The following is a 23,325-nucleotide window of genomic DNA, read 5'->3' as shown; positions in this document are numbered from 1 at the left end:
CAAAACAAAAACCAAGAGCCAGTACACATTTACAAGCAGTTTTCCTTCTTTTCTTCCTCCTTCCTTTTTGGTTGTGCCAGTGGTGTGCAGAAGTTCTCTGGCCAGGGATCGAACCCACGCCTCAGCAGCAACCTGAGCCACAACAGTGACAGAGAGTATCCCTGGAAAACTCCACCCAACGCTTAAGGAATAATAGACAAACTCTTTCAGACTCTTGCAGAATTTCCTACACAAACTCTTCCAGAAAATAAAAGAAGGAATGCACACAATGCATTTAACATGGCTGGCAGCACTCTGAAATCAAAACCAAAGACATTATAGGAAAGGAAAACTACAGACAAATATCCCTCATAAACACAGAAATAAAAAACCCTTAGCAAGTTGAATCTAGTCATATAGATACATATAATTATTATAAAATAAGGTTTATCCCAGGAATGTAAAGTTGTTTAAATGTTTTTTAAAAATGTAATTCACCATATTAATTAAAACAGAAAAATATGATTATCTCAGTAACAAAAAATATTCATAAAAATTCAATACCCATTCATGATGAAAAACTCTCAGTAAATTAAGACTAGGCAGAAGCTTCCTCAACCTGAAAAAAAAAATTCATGAAAAATCAAGAGTTCACATCATACTAATGGAGAATATGTGATTACCTTCACACCTAATATCAGGAAAGCAAGGATGTCTGCTTTCCCTGCTTCTATTCAAACTGCAGTAGGAGATCCTAGCCAGTGCAATAAGGCAAGAAAAATAAAAGCTCTACAGACTGAAAAGAAGTAAAACTGTCCTTATTCATAAACAATTTGAAACTCCTACATAAAAAGTTTTAAGAAATTTAATCCTAAGAAATATTAAAAAGAAAAAAAAAGAAAGAGAAGCCACTAGAACTAAGTGTGTTCAGGCAAGTTGCAGGATATAAAAGCAAATACAAAATACAAAAATAAATTGTGTTTCTATACAAATAACAAACAATTTAAAAGTTTTAAATATCGCTTATGATATAAAACATGCACTTTAAGAATAAATTTACAAGACATGTGCAAGACCTATATGCTGAAAACTATAAAACATTGCCGAGAAATTAAAAATCTAAATAAATGGAGAGATAAAATGTTCATGGATTGAAGATTCAATATTGTCATGATGTTTTCTGAATTGATCTAAAGATTCAATGTAATGCAAATCAAAATCCCCTTGGGCTTTTTTTGTAGAAACTGACACACGATTCTAAACTTACCTGAAAATGTGAAGGGTCTGGAATTACCATAATAATTATGAAAATAACATAGTTGAAGAACTTGTGCTATCTGATTGTAAGATAAAGTAAAGAAACAGTGATAAAGACATTGTAGGAGTTCCCGTCGTGGCGCAGTGGTTAACGAATCCGACTAGGAACCATGAGGTTGCGGGTTCAGTCCCTGCCCTTGCTCAGTGGGTTAAGGATCTGGCGTTGCCCTGAGCTGCGGTGTACGTTGCAGACGCGGCTCGGATCCCACGTTGCTGTGGCTCTGGTGTAGGCCAAAGGTTACAGCTCTGATTTGACCCCTAGCCTGGGAACCTCCATATGCCGCGGGAGCGGCCCAAGAAATAGCAAAAAGACAAAAAACAAAACAAAACAAACAAAAAAGACATTGTGATATTGGTCTAAGTACAGACAGATCAATGGAACAGGAAAACTAGTCTAAAACAGGCCCCATACGTACAGAGTCAACTGATTCTTCATCTTCCAAGAGTGAGGGATGGTTGATTTTCCACCAACCCACCAAGGTACTTAAATGTAGCAAAATAAGCTGGACCAAGAGGATTGTCAATATGGAAAAAAATTAACTTCAGTCCTGCTATCGCACACGACATGCAAAACTAACTCAAAATGGATCAACAGGCCTAAATGTAAGAGCTAAACCCATTGAATTTCTAGAAGAAAACAGAGGAGTTAGGTAAACTTTGAGTTAGGTAAAGATTTCTTAAACACAAACAAAGAGAATGAATCATAAAAGAGAAAATATTTTCCTTGGAGAAACGTCTGTTTACATCTTCTGCCCATTTACCAATTCGGTTTTTTTTTGTTGATGAGTCGTATGAGTTGTCTGTATATTTTGCAGATTAAGCCCTCAGCCATATGTTCATAGTAGCATTATTCACAACACCCAAGACATGGAAAAAACCTAAATGTCCATCGACAGATAAGTGGATTAAGAAGATGGAATATTATACAGTCATAAAAAGAACGAAATAATGCCATTTGCAGCAACACAGATGCAACTAGAGACTCATACTAAGTGAAGTAAGTCAGAAAGACAAAGACAAATACCATATGATGTCACATATGTGGAATCTCAAGTATGGCACAAATGAACCTATCTACAAAACAAACAGATTCACAGACACAGAGAACAAACCTGTGGTTGCCAGGGGAGAGGGGGGAGGAGTGGGGTGAAGGGGGAGTTTGGGGTTGGTAGATGCAAACTATCACATTTAGAATGGACGAGGGCCTGCCGTACAGCACAGGGAATTACATTAATCTCCTGGGAGAGAACATGATGGGAGGCAGTCAAGAAAGATGATGGGTGTGTATACACATATTTACGGAAGACTGGGTCACTTTGCTGTACAGCAGAAAATGGCCAAACACTCTAAATCAACTTTACCATAAAACTTTGTAATCAAACATTAAAACTTCAATAAAACTTTATAAAATGGAAAAAAGGAGTTTCCCTCATGGCTCAGTGGTTAACGAACCCTACTAGTATCTGTGGGGAAGGGGGTTAAGGATCTGGCATCGCCATGAGCTGGGGTGTAGGTGACAGACTCTGCTCAGATTCCACGTGGCTGTGGCTGTGGTTTAGCTCTGATGCGACCCCTAGCCTGGGAACCTCCATGTGCTGTGGGTGCAGCCCTAAAAAGACAATTAAAAATTAAAAAAAAAAAAGAGAGAGAGAGAGAAAATGATAAACTGGGTTTCATCTCTCTGAAATGATAAACTGAACTTCTGCTCTCTGAAAGATGCCACTAAGAAATTAAAAAGGCAAGCCACAGATTAGGAGAAAATATTTGCAAAATTCATAACTGACAGCGCACATCCAGAATATAGAGGGAACTCTTGCAACTCGATAAGAACACAACCAACTCAATTAAGAAAGTGAGAAACAACGTGAACAAACACTGCACCAACGACACACAGATGTCAAGTAAGAGTTTAAAAAAACGTTCAACATGATTCGTCACTAGGGAAATGCAGGCTAAAGTCACGACTGAGATACCACCACGCACTTACGAAAACAGCTAAAACTAAAAAGACTAACAAATCCAAGCCTCACCGAGGACGTGGAGTGGCTGCAATTCTCACACATTTCACGTGGGAAGGCGAAACAGCAGAGCCGCTTTTGAAAACAAGTTGACAGTTTCTAATCAAGTCGAATACACACACTTATAAAACCCAGAAACCTCGTTCTAGCTATGTACCCAAACAAACACAAATATATGTTCCAACAAAACTTGTATGCAAAACTTCATAGCAGGAGTTCCCGTCAGGGCTCGGCGGAAACGAATCTGACTAGCATCCAGGAGGCTGCAGGTTCAATCCCTGGCCTTGCTCAGTGGGTTAAGGATCCACCACTGCCCTGAGCTATGGTGTACGCCACAGACTCCGATTTAGCCCCTAGCCTGGGAACTTTCATATGCCGTGGGTACAGCCCTAAAAAGCCAAAAAAAAAAAAAAAATTTCACACCGGCTTGATTCGTAATAATTGCTCAAAGCTGGAAAGACCCCAGTGTGCCTCGCCTCAACTGGAAAACGGGGAACAAGCTGTGGTGGACCAGCCAACAGGAGAGCCCCTCGCTATTGTGGCGACAGAGCGCTGGGATACGCTCGACACGCCAAGCCCCCGCGTGATGCGCTCACCCAACAGAGCAGAAACGAAAGAGCGCCCGCGGCACGACCCCTCGTAGCAGAAAAGGCAGAGCTACAGGGACAGAAACCAGGTCCGCTGGTGCCGGGGCAGGAGGAGGGATCCGCAGCACGGGGAGGGGGCCTTCTCGGACGAAGGAAACGTCCTCGCCACATCCTGACGGCAGGGCGGCGACACAGCTGTGCACAGCCGTCAAACCCACCCAGCCACACTCTTACAACGGGTGAATCCGCTGTACACACACTCTCCCTCAGCAACAAAGCCGATGTCTCCAAAGTCTGTGCGACCCTCTTCCGGGCTGACGTCGAGCAAAGACGCACGCAGACGCTTTACCTTCCCAGTCCTCCGTGGGAGAGGCCTCCTCGGCTTCCTGCTCCGGGGTGGGTCTGTCAATGAGTCGCCCTTCTCTCATGACCCTGGTGATTTCTCGGAGCTGATGCAGCAGCCGCTTTTCTTGGTCAGAAGTCACAGTCTGTGCTCTGCTGAGAAACATCGGACAATCCAGCCAGTTAGTGGTAAACACTCCTGGGCAATGAATACACACACCGCCATCTGCCTGGATCCTAGCGTCTAATCTGCCTGGGGTCGAGAATAGGAAATTCAACAGCAACAAATACCTACTCTGGGCACTGATCCCAGAGCTGCACAGCTGAGGCCTAGTTCCATGTTCTGATTCGGCAAGTGGGGAAACTAAGGCCCAGAATAGATGAGGCAGCTGTCCAAGGGCCCAGAAGTTTAACGTCAGTCCCGGGACAAGACCCCCCGTCTCAGCCCTCAGCCAGTGCCCCTTCAGCAGAGCCGCTGCCTGCCCCCCCCCACCCCCCGGGAGGCACTCTTCCCACTTACTGCAAGCACCCTCCTCTGAAGTTGGATCAAAACACTGTGCCATTAGCCTCAACGAGGGAAAAATATGCCAGCCCTAGGATTCCCAGGTTGAATGTGCTTGTGCAGAAATAAAGTAAAATTTAAGAGCTGGAGCACTGTGACAAGTCATCTGGACCAGAGAACCCGGGGGACCGAGGCTCCTGGAAGGGAAGCCACACCTCCAGCCACATGGCTAGTGAATGCTGCCGCGCTACCTAAAACGAACGTCTCTGACCTCTGGGGGGGTTGTTTGTTTATGTTTGGGGGCTGCACCCGTTGCACAGGGAAGCTCCTGGGCCAGGGATCAAACCCGAATGCCAGCAGTGACCACACCAGATCCTCAACCCGCCAAGTTGCCAGGGAGCTCTCGTGTGTGCTGCTCTGACGGTGTGAACTCCCGAGGCACCGCGCTCGGGTTACCCAGCTCAGAAAAGCCGGGTGCGTGTCCTGACTCAGCTGTGTGGCTCTGGGGAAATGCCCACCCGAGGAAGGGGAGGCCCAGGGCCCGGAGGGACCGTGAGCGGGCGGCCCTGCACCACGCCGACGGGAGGCAAGGCCTCTCCGAAGCCTGGGCGCTGTGTGCCCCGGGACGGCGGCTGCCCGGGGAGCAGGATCCAGCAGAGGCTCCTCCCTCTCCTCCTCGACCCCCAACGCGCTCGAAGTCACTGCGATGCCCGGGAAGGAGCAACGCGCACGGACCACCAGCCTCACGCAGGCGGCCTGAGTCCCACGGGCAACCTACCCCGCGCGGCGGCCCCTGCGCCCCAGCGGGAGGAGGCGAGGGCTTCTCTCGCCAACACGCAGTCGGTAACCGGAAAATGCAGATGCGACAGTTCTACAGACCTCGGTGTGGGGAGACAGGACCCCACGAGCTCCCCGTTTCCTCCACCAACCGGCCTCGAAGCCGTGAGCCGAGAAGCCCGTGTGCACCAGGGGCTGGACAGCTGCCTCCGCCCGAGTCACCCGGCAGACGGCACATCTGTTCCACAGGCCCTGATTCTTCCCGTGACAACCGCCCGCTTCGCTGGAGGCTTCCGGGGCCGCGAGGGCGTCCCTAGCCGAGAGCCCGTGCCTGTCCCGACAGGGCACACGTGTCCCCGCTCTGGACCGTACTCAGCACATTCTGACTTGCGCTGAGTGGAGCAGTCTTGTCGGCTCCCTAACTCGTGGAAAATCGTAGTGAAAAGAGGGATGGGTGGGCTGGGAAACGCAGAAACCGACAAGAGGGGCTTGCCTCGAGGATTCCAGAGTACAGTGTCCTGGAGGGCACTCGGTGTCCGCCTCCCCTCTCCCGAATCTCCTGCAACGAGCACGCACACGACACCCGCCTCGCCTGCTGACAGCTCCTGGAGGGCAGCGATGCTTCCCCGCGCAGCGCCCAGGCGCAGCGCCATGAGCGCTGGAAGTCTCGAGAGTGTTACTCTGACGGTCCCCGTTTTCCCCCAGCTCCCTGAAAGCTGGCTTCCGCTCCACCACTTAACCAACACCTGGGAAAATCATCACTGGGGCCTTTCCTCTCAAGGCCAGAGTCTTTTTCTCCCATTTCGTTCTCTTGACTTCTCTGTGCTGGGCGCCACCCTCGCCTGGAAGAGGCCTCCTCCCCGGGCTACTGAGACAGTCGTCTTCCTCCCACTTACCTAACCCTTTCCTGCATCTTCGCTCCTGGCCCATCTCCCTACTCCCACCTCTAAAACCTGGTTTTCCGGAGAGCTCGGTTGGAGGACCGCCCATCTCCAGCCCTGCAGGCGTGCTCTCAGGAAGCCAGCCAGCGGCACAGTAAGCCGTCACCTCTACAAAGATGAGGCCGCCCTGGCCTCGCCACATTCCAGCTGCTTCCTGGGCATTTCCCCCGGGGGCCTTGCCCTTACAAAACGAAGTTAATCTTAATTTCATCCTTCAAAACTACGTCCGGGGAGTTCTCTTCGTGGCTCAGTGGTTAACGAACCCGACTGGGATCCCTGAGGATGCGGGTTCCATCCCTGGCCTTGCTCAGTGCGTTAAGGATCCGGCGTTGCTGAGATGTAGGTGGAGTAGGTCACAGATGCGACTTGGATCTGGCGTGGCGGTGCCTCTGGTGCAGGCCGGCAGCTGTAGCTCTGATTGGACCCCTAGCCTGGGAACCTCCATATGCCACGAGTACAGCCCTAAGAAGCAGAAAAACAAACAAAAAACAACCATGTCCTAGTTGGTCCAGAGTCCTGAGCAGCTGCATGAAGAGGTGAGCAAGGTGAGGTGGGGTACAGCAATTCCAAGGCGTTAGAAAAAGGAAAGGTCAAGCTGGGGGATAATTCCTCAGACTTCGGAATACGCTGCAAACCCAGAGGACTCGAGTTCAAGTTCTGGATCCAGGAGTTAAATAAAACACAGAATGCAAGAGTTTCTTACAACACCTTCCATGAGGAGAACAGCAATCGGAGCAGCCGGAGTGCCGGCCATCGGTAAGACGCGCCCCGAAGTCGGGTGCTCTCACCTTCCCCACGGCCGGGTGACTTCCAAGCCCGTGTCCTTTGCTGGGACCGCGATGCCCAGATTTCCTGCTGTTGTTGTAGGACACCACACACAGAAGTTCTGGCGGCATCTCAGCCACATTCGAAGCCGAACTCGTGATCCCCGCATCCCAAAGCCTCACCTGCATTCTTGTTTTTACCTTGGTTGGTACCATCATCTCCCGTCGAGTTTAGTGGTACATCTTCAAAAGTACCTCTCTTCTTCGTTTCTCTCGTCGAGCTAGTCTTCCTTTGGAAAACCACCCCCTCGTCTGCTCCCAGCACATCCGCCCCCTTCGCGTCGCCTTCAAGGGTGGCCTTGCGGCCCAGAGCCAGTCACCACACATCGCATCCCCTTGGCTGCAGTGGCGGAGTCAGTGATACACACAGGACCCAAGCCAGGCGGAGTCAGTGATACACACAGGACCCCAGCCAGGCCAACTGTGCTTTCTCTGAAAACTGGATCTTGAACACAGGGCAGCCTGAACTGAAGATGTTAGCATTAAATCACCCTGGCAGCAGTCCTTGAAGAGACTGTCCATTTGTCCCTGCTCCCTAAGCCCCTAGAGCTGCTCGGGCTCCCACTCTTCCTGAAACTTCAGCTTCAGCTTTTGACACTGTAAGCTACTGCAAACTCTTCCAGTCAATTCAGCTACCCCCTCCAAATTTTTGCTCCCAAGAACTGGCTACTTGCAACTGAGGAATCCTGATAGAGCCTGCAATTTTTTGCCTCCTTTAAGTCCCCTTAATTGCCCCCCCTTTCTATTCTCACTGGCTTCTTTATTACCTTTGCGAGAACTTTTTCAACATCCTCCTAGCATCCAGCACCTCTACATATAAACTCTTCCACAGCACAAAGGCCCATGGCAGCGCTCCTCACGGCCCCGGCGCGTCACAGCCCGCCGTCCAGTCGGCCCGGTTTACTCCTCTGCCTCCTCTCCATCGGCTGCCCCCTGACGTTTACCACGGCCCTGGTGTGCTCTGCTCCAGGGACTCAGAACTACCTGCTATTCCCAAAACACGCCCTGACTCTCTTTGTTTGCTGCTTGTGCCATCTGCTCCCTCTGAAACCTTCTCCCCAAACTCTGCCTGAGAGGAGCCTTCCATCCTGAAAGGCTAATTCAAACTCTCCCTTTTCCCTAAGCCTTTGCTGTGGCAGGCGAAACAATGTCCCTTCCCTTCCCCACAGATATGCACATGCTACCCCTGGACCCTGTCGCCACATGACCTTATGCATCAGCGGACTATGCACAAGGAATTAAGGTTGCACATTGGCCTTAAAAATGGATCATCCTGGATTATCTGGGAAAACACCATGTAATTACGAGGGTCCTTAAAAGTAGAGAGGGAGGCAGAAGAGGCCAAAGGGCTACGCGAGAAAGTCTGGTTTGATAGCGGAACAAAGGGTCCGTGAGCCAAAAATGTGGGAGCTTCTAAAATCTGAAAAAGGCAAGGAAACAGATTCTCCCCCCCAGACTCCAGAGGGAGTGTGGTGCTGATGATGCCTTGGTTTTTGCCCAAATGTAGGGCTCCCAACGTGCAAAACTGTAGGATAAATATGCGTTGTTTTAAGGCATTCAATTCAGGGTAATTTGCTACAACAGCCACAGAAAACTGATACACATTCCTAGAGCATACTTTTTCTCTCTGCGAAAATAATCCCTGCCACTGACAACCCTGGAGGGCTGTGCAGGACAAATCAGAAGAGCACCAAAGATACTCCTGCTGCTGCTGCTGCTGCACCCCCGCTTTCAAGTACCGTCTTTACATTGTCCTCATTCATTCTTTCAGCACGTAGGACACTGCCATGTGCCAGCCCGAGGAATGAAAATTTGAACGACGAAAACTCCCTTTCCTCACGAAGGTTACAGGGCATGAGGGAAGACAGAAGAGTTAACAGAACATAGGAGGTAATGCGATGCTTACAGTAGCCAGCACACCCAGGGGGCTGAGAGCACACAGGAGGACCGCCCAGCCAAGCTGTGGGCTCGGAGGAGGACTCTCGGGAGACCTGATAGCGGAGCTGAGACCTCTAGGACAAGCAAGAGTTAAAGTAAGTGTGTGGATGGGGTGGGGGCACCCAAGCAAAGGAGAAAAGTCTATGCAGAGTCACAAAGCCAAAGCGTACAGCTACTTCAGAGGGACAACAAGCAGTCAGCGTGGCTCGAGCACAGACCGAGAGAAAGAGAGAGAAATGGACAAAGACAGAGCAACTGGGGGACACAGAGCCACGTCGCCAGCACAGCACAAGTCACGGGAGAGATTCTGCACCTCATCCCGAGCAGGGCCCTCTGACGGGTTAAAACCAAAGACGTAACCCACGGGTTTGGAGGCAGAAAGTGAAAGAAGGGAGCCAAAATCAGGGGCGAAGAAGCTCCGCGCAAAGGTTCTGACTTAGGTCAAATGTAAGGACATCCCCACCCACTCCTCCCTCATTCTTCTGTTTCAGCTGATGCTTCTCTAAAGCCTCCTGCTGGCTTGTGCGAGGCTCTGGGAGTGAGGAGGAAAATCCCTGCCCGAGTAGAGCTGAGAGGCTTTTGCAGGGAGACAGACTTATCCGGAAGAAATGAGGACACATGGGAGGAAGGACAGGTGGACGAAGCATGACTTCTCATCTCTGCTGCGGCCGACTCAGTAGATGGCCGAGCCCTGGGCTGCGATGGGGACATCAAAGGCAGACCAGTTCACCCAGGGGCAGAGGACGCGTTCCGTTTTCAACATTCATGCACGCAAGGGACATTCACTGTTGGATAACAGCAGCCCCCTATGGGACACGTCCAGCGACCGAATACAGAGGTCGGGAAATGAAGAGAGGTCTCAACCGGGAACACCCCTGTCTCGCTCTTGCATCAGGGTGCCACGTGTTCGAAGGACGCCTGCATCAAACGTGAACACCTGCTTCCTTCGGTGGTGACTATGTACTGAGTACCCACCACGTGAACATGGCGAACACAAGAGACTAAGTCTGTCCTCAAAGAGGGCATTTCCCAATGATGCCCGCCAGGAACCCGCAGTCCCACGGACCCACCTGAATGCCAGCCGAGGTGTTTGCTGCCAGAGTCTGCGCCCTCACCTCTCCTCCTAAGCCACGCCATGCTTCTAGGAAAGCCATTAGAGCTGGACATGCTGTTCCAGGAAGAAAAGGTTGCTAACCAGAGGCCAGAAATGAAGACGCCTCAATTCTGATTCCGAGATCGTTTTCTCAGCCTGTGTGTCCTTGAGCTAGAGAGTGCGCCTCACAGCAGACACAGCGCGGCACAAGACCGGCCCTTCACGATGCCCAATTGTTTAAAACGTGTGCAGACTCACGGGACTCCCACTCAAAGCTGTCTGAAAACTTTTATTAGGCCATATTAAAAACCTCTCCCATATTTTGATTCTTACCTAAGTATCAAGATGAAGTTTCAGGAACTGCGTATTTCTGGAATGTTAAGCAAAATCTTACAGTTATGGAGCAATGTGATATGAAAGGACTTAGAAGGCTATAAATGAACTTGTCGTGTCTTAAATCCTCCCAGAAGTCTGGCAAAGCGATAAAACCTTGATCTAACATAAAAAGCCTGGGAGTATTTTGGGCTCTTCTAATAATCCTTGTAAAAGAACAGATGCAAGAGAGACGAAGTTTAAAGGATTTCAGTATAAAAAGCAAAAGAATGGGGGAGTTCCCACTGTGGCTCAGTGAGTTAAGAACCCGACTAGTGAGGACTGGAGCTCGCCTTCTCATAAAAGCAAAAAAATTACAACCAACTGCTGAACAATCTTCAACCGAATAGACTTCAAACTATCAAAAAAGATGTCCCACTCCAGAACACAAAGAGGAGGTCACATTGAGATGGTAGGAGGGGTGATTACACCATATAAGGAACCCCATACCTGCCGGTGGGTGGCCCACAGACTGGAGAGTAACTGTATCACAGAGACTCACCCACGGAAGGGAGAGTTCTGAGCCCCATGTCAGGTCCCCACACCTGGGGATCTGGCACTGGGAGAAGGACCCCCTGGGCATTTGCACTTAGGGCCGGGGGCTTGTGCACAGGAGCTCCACGGGACTGGGGGAAACAGAGACCCCACTCTTGAAAGGCACACACAGGCTTTCATGTGCACTGGGTCCCAGGGCAAAGCAGACTCCATAGGAATCTGGGTTGGACCTGACTGCAGTTCTAGGATCATCTCCTGGGAAAACAGAGGGTGCCTGTGGCTCGTTGTGGGGGAAGGACATTGGAGGCAAAGCTCTCGGAAATATTCATCAGTGTGTGTTCCTCTAGAGGGGGCCGTTTTGGAAAAATCTGGCCCCACCCATCAGCACTGAGAAGCCCAGGCCAAACAATAATCTGGGTGGGAACACAGCCCCACCCATCAGTAAACAACCTGCCTAAAGATCCCCCGACCCCAGGCACACAGCCACCTCTAATCTCACCCAGAGACAAAGCCCCACCCCCCAGAGGGATAAGAATCGGCTCCACCTACCAGTGGGCAGGCACCAGTCCCTCCCACCGGGAAACCTACAGCAAGCGCCTGTATCAACTTCAGCCACAAGGGGGCAGACATCAGAAGCAAGAGAAGCTACAACTCTATTGTCTGCAAAAAGGAAACCACACCAAAAATCTATACAAAGTGAAAAGGCAGAGAACTATGACTCCAATAAAGGACCAAGAAAAAAAAAAACAATAAAAACATCTAAGTGATCTGGAGATTACCAACCTCCATGAAAAAGACTAGATGATAGTGAAGATGATTCAAGATCTTGGAAATAAACTGGAGGCAAAGATTGATAAAGTACAAGGATCACTGAGCAAAGAAATAGAAGATTTGAGGATGTAAAATCCAACGACTGAAATAAAAACTCACTGGAAACCACCAAGAGCAGAACACAGGAGGCAGAGGAGCCAATACGCGGGTGGAGGACAGACTAGTGGAGACCACAGATGCACAAGAAAAGAGAAAAAGATTGAAAAAGATGAAGACAGTCTCAGAGAACTCTGGGACAGTGTTAAATGCACCAACATCCACATTACAGGGGTGCCAGAAGAAGAAAAGAGAGAAAAAAGGTTAGAGAAAATATTTCAAGAGATAATAGTCAAAAACTTCCCTAACACGGGAAAGGAATTACTCACTCAAATCCAGGAAGCACAATAAGTACATACAAAATAAACCCAAGGAGGAACACCCTGAGACACAAATTAAAGGAGACAAAAATTAAAGACAAAAAGAGAATACTGAAAACAGCTAGGGAAAAGAAACAAGTAACATACAAGGAAACCCCAATAAGGGTATCGACAGATATTTCAGCAGAAACTGCAGGCCAGAAGGGAGTGGCACAATATACTTAACATGATGAAAGGGAAAAAAACCTCCATTCAAGATGACTCCACCCAGCGAGGCTCTCATTCAGATTTGAAGGAGAAATCAAAACCTTCACAAATAAGCAAAAGCTAAGAGAATTCGGCACCACTAAACCAGCCTTACAACAAATACCGAAGGAACTTCTCCAGGCAGAAAAGAAAAGGCCACAACTAGAAACAAAAACATGACAAATGACAAGGCAGACCAGTAAAGACACACATATAGTAAAGGCAGGAAATCATTCACACACAAATATGCCACCAAAGTCAGAAATCCTGAGAAGAGCAGGGTCCAGACGCAGCACAGCAGAGATGCACTTGCAGTAAGAGACCAACAGCTTAAAACAATCTTGTATATATACAGACTCCTCTATCAAAACTTCAGGGTAACTGCAAACCAAAAATCTACGATAGATACACACACAAATAAGAAAAAGCAATCTAAATACAACACTAAAGACAGCCATCAAACCACAGCGGGAGGGAACAAGAGAAAAAGGAAAGAAAAAAGAGCAACAAAAGCAAGTCCAAAACAGCTGATAAAATGGCAATAAGCACATGCTTATCAATAGTTACCTTGAATGTAAACGGACTAAACGCCCCGGCCACAAGACACAGGCTGGCTGAATGGACACAGAAACAAGACCCACATACATGCTGTCTTCAAGAGACCCAGTTCACTTCTAGGAACACCTACAAATTGAAAGTGAGAGGATGGAAGAAAATATTCCATGGAAACAGAAATCAAAAGAGAGCTGGAGTAGCAATACTCATATTAGATAAAACAGACCTTAAAATAAGGAACACTGCAAGAGACGTTGGCAGCTGTAGCTCTGATTCAACCCCTAGCCTGGAAATCTCCATATGCCATGAGTGCAGCCCCAAAATCGAAAAAAAAAAAAAAAATTTAAGAGACAGAGAAGTCCATTACATAATGACCAAAGGATCGATGCAAGAAGAAGATATAACAACTGTAAATATATACGCACCCATCATAGGATCACCTCGATGTATAAGGCAACTGCTAATAACCTTGAAAGGAGAAATTGACAGTAACATAATTAATAGTGGGGCACTTTAACAGCCCACTTACAGCAATGGACGCATCATCCAGACAGAAAATTAACAAGGAAACACAGGCCTCAAATGATGCATTAGACCAGATGGACTTAACATATTTAGAGAATATCCATCCAAAAGCAGCAGAATACACATTCTTCTCAAGGGCACACAGAACACTCTCTAGGACTGACCACATTCTGGGACACAAACCAAGATTTGGTAAAGACCACAAGGCTATACAACTGGAAATCAAGACCAAGAAAAAAAGTGCAAAAAACACAAACAGTGAAGACTAAACAATATGCCACTAAACAACCAATGGCTTCTTGAAGAAATCAAAGAGGAAACTTAAAAATACCTAGAAGCAAATGACAACAAAGACACAACAATCCAAAACCTATGGGATGCAGCAAAAGCAGTCCTAAGAGGAAAGTTTATAGCAATATAAGCCTACCTCAGGATATAAGAAAAAGCTCAAATAAACCACCTAACTTTACATCTAAAGCAACTAGAGAGAGAAGAGACAAAACCCAAAGTTAGCACAAGGAAAGAAATCATAAAGATCAGAGCAGAAATCAATAAAGTAGAAATGAAGAAAATCATACAAAAGATCAATGAAACTCAAAGCTGGATCTTTGAAAAGACCAACAAAATTAATAAACCCTTAGCCTGACTCATCAAGAAAAAGAGAGACAGGACTCAAACCGGTAACATTAGAAATGAAAAAGAAGTTACAACGGACATCACAGAGATAGAAAGGACCATAAGAGTCTATTATAAGCAACTATGTGCAAATAAAACAGACAACCTAGAAGAAATAGACAAATTCTTAGAGAAGTACAATCTTTCGAGAATAAACCAAGATGAAATAGAAAAGATGAAGGGACCAATCACAAGTACTGAAATTGAAACCGTGAGCTAAAAACTTCCAACAAACAAAAAGTCCAGGACATGATGTCTTCACAGGTGAAATCTATCAAATATAAAGAGAAGAGCTAACGCCTATCCTTCTGAAACTATTCCAAAAAAATCGCGGTGGAAGGATCACTCAAACTCATTCTAGGAGGCCACCATCACCCTGGTACCAAAACTAGACAAAGATACCACAAAAAAGAAAATTACAGGCCAATATCACTGACAAACATATATGTAAAAATCCGTAACAGAATACTAGCAAACCAAATCCAGCAATGCAGTGAAAGGACTGTACACCATGATCAAATGGGATTTATCCCAGGGATGCAAAGGATTTTTCAATATCCGCAAATCAATCAGTGTGATACACCACATTAACAAACTGAAGAATAAAAACCATTGGTTCCTCTCAACAGATACAGAAAAAGATTTTGACAAAATGCAACACCCATTTCTTATTAAAAACCCTCCAGAAAGTGGGCATAGCAGGAACCTACCTCAACATAATAAAGGCCATATATGACAAACCCACAGCTAACTTCATTCTCAATGGTGAAAAGCTGAAAGAATTCCTGCTGAGATCAGGAACAAGACAAGGAGGTCCACTCTCGCCACTACTATTCAACATAGTTTTGGAAGCCCTAGCCACTGCAATCAGAGAAGTAAAAGAAATAAAAGAAATCCAAAATGGAAAGGAAGAAATAAAATTATCACTGTTTGCAGATGACATGATACTATACCTCAAAAATCCTAAAGATGCTACCAGAAAACTTAAGAGCTCATCAATGAATTTGGCAAAGTCGCCGGATACAAAGTTAATACAGAGAAATCAACTGCATTTCTATATAGTAACAATGAAAGATAAAAGAGTGAAATTAGGGAAACAATCCCATTGACCATCTCATCAAAGGGAATAAAATACCTAGGAATAAACCTACCCACAGAGACAAAAGACCTGTACTCTGAAAACTCTATGATGCTAATGAAAGAAGTCAAAGATGACACAAACAGATGGAAAGACATCCCATGCTCTTGGATTGGAAGAGTCAGTATTTTCAAAAGGACTGTACTACCCAAGGCAATCTACAGATTCAATGCAATCCCTATCAAACTAGCAAGGACATTTTTCACAGATCTAGAACAAAATATTTTAAAGTTTGTTTGGAAGCTCAAAAGACCCAGAATAGCCAAACCTAAGAAAGAGAAATGGACCTGGAGGAATCAGGCTCCCTGACTCCAGGCTATACTACAAAGCTAGTCATCAAAACCATATGGTACTGGCACAAAACAGGAATATAGCTCAGTGGAACAGGATAGAAAGCCCAGAGTTCAACCCACATCCCTACAGTCAACTCATCTATGACAAAGAAGGCAAGAATATACAGTGGAGGAAAGACAGCCCCTTCAATAAGTGGTGCTGGGAAAACTGGACAAATGCATGTAAAAGAATCAAATCAGAACACTTCCCAACACCATACACACAAATAAACTCAAGATGGATTAAAGACCTAAATATAAGACCAAGTACTATAAAATTCTCGGCAGAAAACATAGGCCAAACACTCTAGAATTGCAGCGATATCTTCTCAGATCCACTGCCCAGAATAATGATAATAAATAAATAGACAAATGGAACCTAAGGAACTTAAACATTTCTGCGCAGCAAAGGAAACCCTAGACAAAACAAAAAGACACCCACAGAATGGGAGAAAATAGTTGCAAATGAAGCAATGGACAAGGGGTTATCTCCAAAATATGTAACACCTCCTGCAGCTCAATACCAAAAAATCCAAACAACCCCATCAAAAAATGGACAGAAGGGTGGTTCCATTGCAGCTCAGCAGAAACAAATCCCACCAGTATCCATGAGGAGGTGGGTCCGATCCCTGGTCTTGCTCAGTGGGTTAAGGATCTGGCGTTGCCATGAGCTGTGGTACAGGTCACAGACTTGGTCTGGAGCCTACACGGCTGTGGTGAAGGCCGACAGCCACAGCTCTGATTCGACCCCTAGCCTGAGAACTTCCATATGCTGCAGGTTCAGCCCAGCAATCCCACTCCTGGGCATCTATCCAGAGAAAACCATGACTCAAAAAGATACAATGTTCATTGCAGCACTATACACAACAGTCAAGACTAATGGAAGCAGCCCAAATGTCCATCGACAGAGGAGTGGATCAAGAAGAGGTAGTACATACGCACAATGGAGTATTTCTCAGCCATAAAAAGGAATGAAATTTCGGCATTTGCAGCAACATGGATGGACCGAGAAATTACCATGCTAAGTGAAGTTAGTCAGACAGTGAGACACCAATGTCATTTGCTATCACTGACATGTGGAATCTAAAAAAAGGACACAATGAACTTCTTTGCAGAACAGATCCTGACTCACAGACTGAAAAACTTAATGAACTTCTTTGCAGAACAGATCCTGACTCACAGACTGAAAAACTTACGGTTTCCAAAGGAGACAGATTTGGGGGGAGGGTATGGGCTGGGGGTTTGGGACAGAAATGCTATGAAATTACGTTGTGATGATTATTGTACAATGATAAATATAATAAAAGTCGTTGAGTTAAAAGCAAAAAGAAAAAAACACGGGAAGAGTGTCATACATGCAGCTGCCCAGCCCTTGCAGTTTCAAAGCTGGGAGTCCCACAGCCCCACCTATAAGGACGAAAGACGTTAGATTACGGGGTTTCTGAGAATCGCTCCTATCCTTAAGGACTGGAAACTAAGCCAGCGGAGAAAGGGAGACACACGCTCCGTTCTCCTCAGACGGAGGGGAGCTGCTCCTCGGCTCCCGGGAGGGACCGTGGGGACACGTGACACAATCGCTGCCGGGCGGCGGTCCGAGCCAGTCTGTTCTCCTACAGTTTTCATGACCCTTAGGTCTGGCCTAGGCTTCACACAGACCAGGGTCAGGGCACAGATATTTTCTGCGGCACAAGGGTCTGTAAAAGTCTGGTGCTTTGCTCCCCAGACTGTGAGTGGTGGGGGGAAGGGCAGAAAGGGCCAGAAAAGCACAGTTGCACAAACTGGTTTGGTCCCACTCAGAAAACCCTCCAACGTTCGGTAATGTGTATAAAGCATTCAGCTCAGAGCCTGGCTCGCAATGAGCGCTCAGTAAATACCCAGCAGCAGTCTCCATCCGCACAGACGTCCTCGGGTATAGATACGTGCACACAGCCTACCGCTCTGGAGAAATCCAGCCACAGTGCTTTCTGCCCGAAAGGCGGTCAAGGCTCCTGGGCCCAGACAGGCAAGGTTCCCCCTCAGAACTGCCACTTCAGCAGCGATGGAGACACTGCAGGGAAAAGCCACCTGGAGGGGCTGCAATTCCGGGATGGTGGCTCCTCCTCTTCTCTCCAGCCAAGGGTGGACGAGGCCAGAGCCAGGAGCAGGGCAGGAGAGCGCGGAGCCAGCAGCACCACGGACACGGCAGCAGAGGCCATGGTGGGGCAGCACGGCCTCTCTGTGCTCTCTCTCCAGTTTCTTTGCCCAGGCCTTTTGCGGCTCTGTCTTCCTAGGTGATGCCCACTTCCGTCGACCTGCTGAAGCCACCTCTCCAGGGCCTCAGCCAGGCTGGAGCTGGAGGAGTGCATCCTGGCAGCGGGGCACACAGGCCAGCCTGGCTCCTGCCCCCTCCGCACGCCTCGCTCTGCTCCGGCACAGTCCACACCCAACAAGGGCCTCTCCGCCTAGACGCGCTCTCTTCTCTCAGGTTGTTTCAGAGGGAAAGCGCAGTCGCTCACAAGCTGATTTTACTTCAAACGATGCCTTTCAGACAGCCAGGAAGCTGTCCTCCTTGGCACGCGGTGACCTCGCCCTGTGGGACCCGCTCACAAACGTACTCACACGCACACTGAGCACATCCTCTTGAAAACGAGACGCCTGGACGCATAAAAAGTGGAACTGACCCACGACAAACACCATGTAAATAACAAAATATGATGACAATTACAAAAAAAAAAAGAAAGTAAGCAAACCAGAAATCAAAGAAAAACAAAATTTTAGACTGACTCTCTAAACGGGCAACAGTCTGATCCCCGTTATGTGAAAACGTACCTCTCACCGTTAGGCCCTGCTCTGCTGATTAATTTTTCCATGGCTTCCTCTGTCTCCTTCAGTTTTTCTTGCAATTGAACAAGTTCAAAGTTGGCTGAAAAAAATAAACATCCTAAGAACCACTGCAAACAACTCCCAAGCTCTCCTCTGGAACCCAGCTGGCTGCGACACGCTGCAGTAACCCCGCGGGTCCCGAGCCTCCGACAAGAGGCCGAGGGCTCTCCAGCTCATCCAACCATGAGGCAGAGGCACCAAGACCGAAAGAGGCAGTTTGGACAGTAATGCATACATCTCTCTCCCTGACACGAGAAAGGACCAGCCAGAGACAAACTCAGGAGTGAAAACAGCCCTTCGCGGCTACTGGGTGAGCCAAGAAAGAGCGGGGGAGATAAACACGGCGTTTCCAATTCAGGGATGCTGAGGGGTTGAGTACTGAGCCTGTCGGGGACTTGAGAAAAGGAGCTGCGACCCTGAAATGAGCAATACTGCACCTGTGCTTAAGCTCTGAAAACACGGATGGAAGGTAATTTCTGGAGCGCCCATCGTGGCCCAGCGGAAACGAATCCGACTGGGAACCATGCGGTTGAGGGTTCGATCCCTGGCCTCGCTCCGTGGGTTAAGGATCCGGTAATGCTATGAGCTATGGTGTAGGTTGCAGATGCAGATGAGGCTCGGATCTTGCGTTGTGGTGGCTGTAGCGTAGGCTGGAGGCTACAGCTCTGATTAGACCCCTGGCCTAGAAACCTCCATATGCCGTGGGTGCAGCCCTATAAAAAAAAAAACAAAAAAAACAAAAAAAAAAAAAACCAAGGTGTTCCTCGGAACTTGGGCTGAGACCTTCATGCCCAGGGTCTCCAGTCCAGCCACCTGCAGTGGGTGGTGTAACCGGACTCCCAGAGCAGCTTTCCCAGCACAGGTCAGAAAGGAGCACGTGCCCGGAAGCTGACGCGAAGAGCCTCGGAGCGGAGCATCAGACACAAGTCGCGAGGTCCGTGACACCAGCCGCGGGGCAGCAGGACAATAAACTGCTGCTCGTTATGTGGATAATCTAGTTCTGTTTCACACCCGAGTATCGCTCCAGGCAGATGTGTTCCGAGGGTCATTATAACATGCAACATGTCAAAGGCCTTTCAGCACTTCCGCAGCAAATTCTTATGCATACAGTTAACATTTGTGCCACATAAATGCTCAGGTTGTTTTTATTTCCATATGATTCAAAACCGAAGCACAGGAAACTGATACAGCTACTACTATGTTATAAAAGGGCTGTTCTTAGAAATTCATTTTATTTTCCTCTTTCTTTTTAAATGTATTATGTGACAAGGAACAGAGTATGCTACTCTCTAAAGAGTTCACAAATCTTTTAAAAAAAATTTTATGCATTTGGCGTCACTTTTGGTTAGACACTGTCTCAATGAAGAACACAACAGGGGAGTTCCGGCTGTGGCTCAGTGGAAACGAATCTGACCAGCATCTACGAGGTTGCAGGTTCGATCCCTGGGCATGCTCAGTAGGTTAAGGATCTAGCACTGCTGTGAGCTGTGGTGTAGGTCGCAGACGCGGCTCAGACCTGGTGTGGCTGTGGCTGTGGTGTAGGCCAGGCTACAGCTCCAATTCGAGCCCTAGCCTGGGAACCTCCATGTGCCGGGGGAGCGGCCCTAGAAAAGGCGAAAAGACAAAAAGACAAAAAAAAAAAAAAAAAAAAAAAAAAAACCCTCAGATGAGGCTTCCGGATCCACAGGGTGGTTGGCCTTCAAGTCCTTCAACACTATGAATTAACCCTCCGACTCTTCATGCCTTCTTCCCCACAGCCGCCCTCTGCCAGGCTGCGTCCTGTGCCAGCGCCCTACCTAACAGGCCCTCCTCCTCGGCTGCCAGCCACACCTGAGCTCCCACAAGGCTGCCGCCAAATCCCTTCTTTCTAGACAGAGGACCTTCCCAAGTTGTTTTTTCTGACATCCATCCGGGACTATGGATTCTCAGAGGGAAGGGCCATGCCATACACATTTGATTTCCCCAGAGAGCACAGAATATTCCAGCTGGTCAGTGAATCCTGGACGCTCATGTCTCGAGAGTCACGAGTGTTCACGCCCGGCCCTGGACCTCCAGCTGACCTGGGCAATGACGTGGACGTGCTGCTTGGGTTTTCCTCGACGTGGCAGAGATTGGCTGCCAATATCCTCACGTCTGGAATGAGGAGTAACCCGTTCCAAGCAGAAAACATTCACTTGCTAATATGTAAAACAGTGAACTGGTGGCCTCGCGCTTTTATAACTGTCTTTCCCTTAAAAGTCCAACATCAATACGGAACTTTTGAGAATCCCTAGAGCTAAAGTAAAAATGGCATCAGATTAATCTGGGACAACTTTTGAGAAATGCTTTAAAGACACAGCCACAGACTGTCCCTCTGGCTGTGCGGTTACTCTCTGACTCGACGAAACGTGAATGGACGGCACGGGGCACTTACTGATCTTCCTGTGGGAGTTCCCCGGGGGGGCAGTGGAGCATCTGCGGTCTTCTGCAGGGCTCTTCCCCTTCGAGAGCTGAGGAGGGAACGAGGGACAGCACATCAACAGCAGCTCAGAACCTCAACGTCATGGAACCCCTCATATTAAATGAAAAAAAAAAAAATGCCATCAAAAGGTTCCCAAGTAAACCATCATCAGGGCCCCCGAAAGGGACTGTCTTTCCAGGGCGTCTGCCTCGCCTGAGCCCCAGCCTGGCCGCCTGCGGACCGCCTGGCCCGAAGGACGTCCCCTCCGACTCTAGTTAGGAGGCCAACGGCACCTCCTGCCTCCAGTGTCAGGGTCCGGGCCTGGGGCGGCCCACGCCTGCCTGGACGTGGAGGCTGAGTGGGAGTCTGCTTTTAAAAGGACCACGTCTCCGCATAGCTAGGAAACCTCAGCCTTCGTTTCACGAGAATTACTACAACGGATGCTAAAAACAGCACCTCGTGCACCTGCGGGACAGAAGGACAAAGTGCTTTTGCTACAGTCATTACTCGGCCTCACGGAGGCCAGCGGGAAACCACTGCGCCAAAACTAACGAGGTTCTTCTTAGAACGTCTTCATGCCTTTGCAGCCTGCAAAGGTGCTTAGTCAGAAAGAAAAAAAAAAAGAGAATTGGAGCCAGGCGGGCAGGGGGAGGGTGGGCTTTGGATCTTACTGCTCGGCGGATTAGGAACTAGAGGATTCAGGTTCAGGTCCTGGGTCTGCATGTTCAGTGGTGAGTCCTGGGCAAAGCGCCCAGGCTCTGGGTGCAGACTGTCGCGCCTGTGACGCCGAGGTGACAGCCATCCTGAGCACCTCATGCAGGGGAGGCGAGGAGGAAAGAGGTGACGGACCAGCGAAAGGGCTCTGAACTGTAAGGGGTTTTCATGCCGACGACGGCACCTGCTACGGCGATATCACGCCTTCGCTGACGTCCTATGACCAGGGCGACTTCACTTACCTTAAACAGGATGTACAGTATATATAAGAAAATCCCAAAACCATAAATCGGAATGATCTGCCCCATGAGGCCTCTTCCACTACCTCCTCCTCCAGGGCCTGCTCCCGATCCTCTGGCCTTTGCAAAGGCCTCCGCGAGGTGAGACCTCTGGAGACGAGCCCCAGGCGTCTGGCCGTCTGAGGGCGCCTGGCGATGGGGCATCACGGGTGGAAATCGACCCAACTTCCCTGAGAAAACAAATGAATGAATCTTTAGCTCTTCCACTATTTGAAACACGGCCACCATGAAAACACCTCAGGCACTGAGATGCAAAAAACAGAAGCCACACAACAGCTCAAGGAAAACCAGGAACTTGACCCCAGGACACAGAGGCTTCACAGGAACACCGCCGGACAGTAAAGACAATGTGGCCTCTCTGGCTGCTGCCCACACCCGTTTTCTCTCCCTTTTGGGTCCCCAGGCAGATGACACTGTTCAGCGTCCCATGTGGTTAAATGCGCCACGGGACTGAGTTGCCGCACAAGGAATGTGAACACCAGGGGCCAGTTCAAGGCCGATGAAACGTCCCCTGTGCTGAAGGGCGAGTTCCTCCCCTCTCTGCGGGCTGGATGCTGAGACCCGGGAGAACTTGGAAGCCACGGGTTCCTGAACAAACCGTGTGGCACAGAGGCCTCCACTGTCAGCGCCCCCCGCCTGAGAACCGTCTGGAGCCGCTTCTTATCTGAGAACAAGAAATAAACGTGCACTTTGGAGTCTGTGGAGCCCTCAGACACTCCTAAAAAACACAAATAAGGGAGTGCGTTCTGGTCGCAGAGGAGAAAACGGCCAGAAACTGGAAGGACCCAGACCTAAGGCAGCTGCGCCCACGCTCTGTCTCCCGCTTTCCGCCTCAGTCTGTGGACAACAGGGCTTTCCCCCCGGGCCCCGCTCCCGCCGTCTGTGGGACTATAGGGCTTTGTCCCCCGACTCTGTGCGTAGCTTCCTCAGTCTCATCTCTCTGCAGGGCACCTTCTCCAGCTTCTCCGCCAACAGAGAGGAACTTGCCCAGCCCCAGACTCCTCACCAGGCCCGTTTTCAAGAGGCCAGCAGAGACTGGTCATATTTCCAAACTCCTCGCAGGAGGACGGAGCACTGGGCTTGCTCCGGTGTCGGCCGTTCCGGTCAGCTGTCGCTGAGCGGGCAGGACGCGTACCTACAAACAGGGTGCCGGGGGCTCAGGCCTGG

The 23,325-nt window shown here is 48.7% G+C and overlaps 1 protein-coding gene across 29 annotated transcripts in view; it reads right to left on the bottom strand.

Annotated features, from left to right (window-relative positions):
* RIC3 (RIC3 acetylcholine receptor chaperone) overlaps nucleotides 1-23,325 on the bottom strand; it is a 50,748-nt gene that overhangs the window by 11,676 nt on the left and 15,747 nt on the right. For 9 of the 29 annotated variants that reach the window (XR_014814476.1, XR_014814477.1, XR_014814481.1 and 6 more), the window contains exons 2-5: nucleotides 22,102-22,328; nucleotides 21,119-21,194; nucleotides 18,652-18,745; nucleotides 4,251-4,396 (exon numbers count right to left, since the gene is read on the bottom strand). Coding sequence is in view for 6 of the 29 variants with exons in the window: in XM_005667061.4 (XP_005667118.3) it covers nucleotides 4,251-4,396; nucleotides 18,652-18,745; nucleotides 21,119-21,194; nucleotides 22,102-22,328 (543 nt within the window). In the remaining 23 variants the exon portion in view is untranslated. Of the gene's footprint in view, nucleotides 1-4,250; nucleotides 4,400-18,651; nucleotides 18,746-21,118; nucleotides 21,195-22,101; nucleotides 22,329-23,325 lie in introns of all 29 variants that reach the window. The other 20 variants (XR_001298561.3, XR_001298562.3, XR_014814475.1 and 17 more) reach the window with 3 other exon arrangements.

The sequence above is a fragment of the Sus scrofa genome, chromosome 9, assembly GCF_054392235.1.
Source record: "Sus scrofa isolate SSC_HxYL_T2T_F1_AM1 chromosome 9, Sscrofa_HxYL_maternal_Yorkshire_Landrace_v2.0, whole genome shotgun sequence".
NCBI classification, from domain to species: Eukaryota; Metazoa; Chordata; class Mammalia; order Artiodactyla; family Suidae; genus Sus; species Sus scrofa.
The sequence above is the reverse complement of the archived record's forward strand: the minus strand, read 5'-3'. Positions and strand labels throughout refer to the sequence as shown.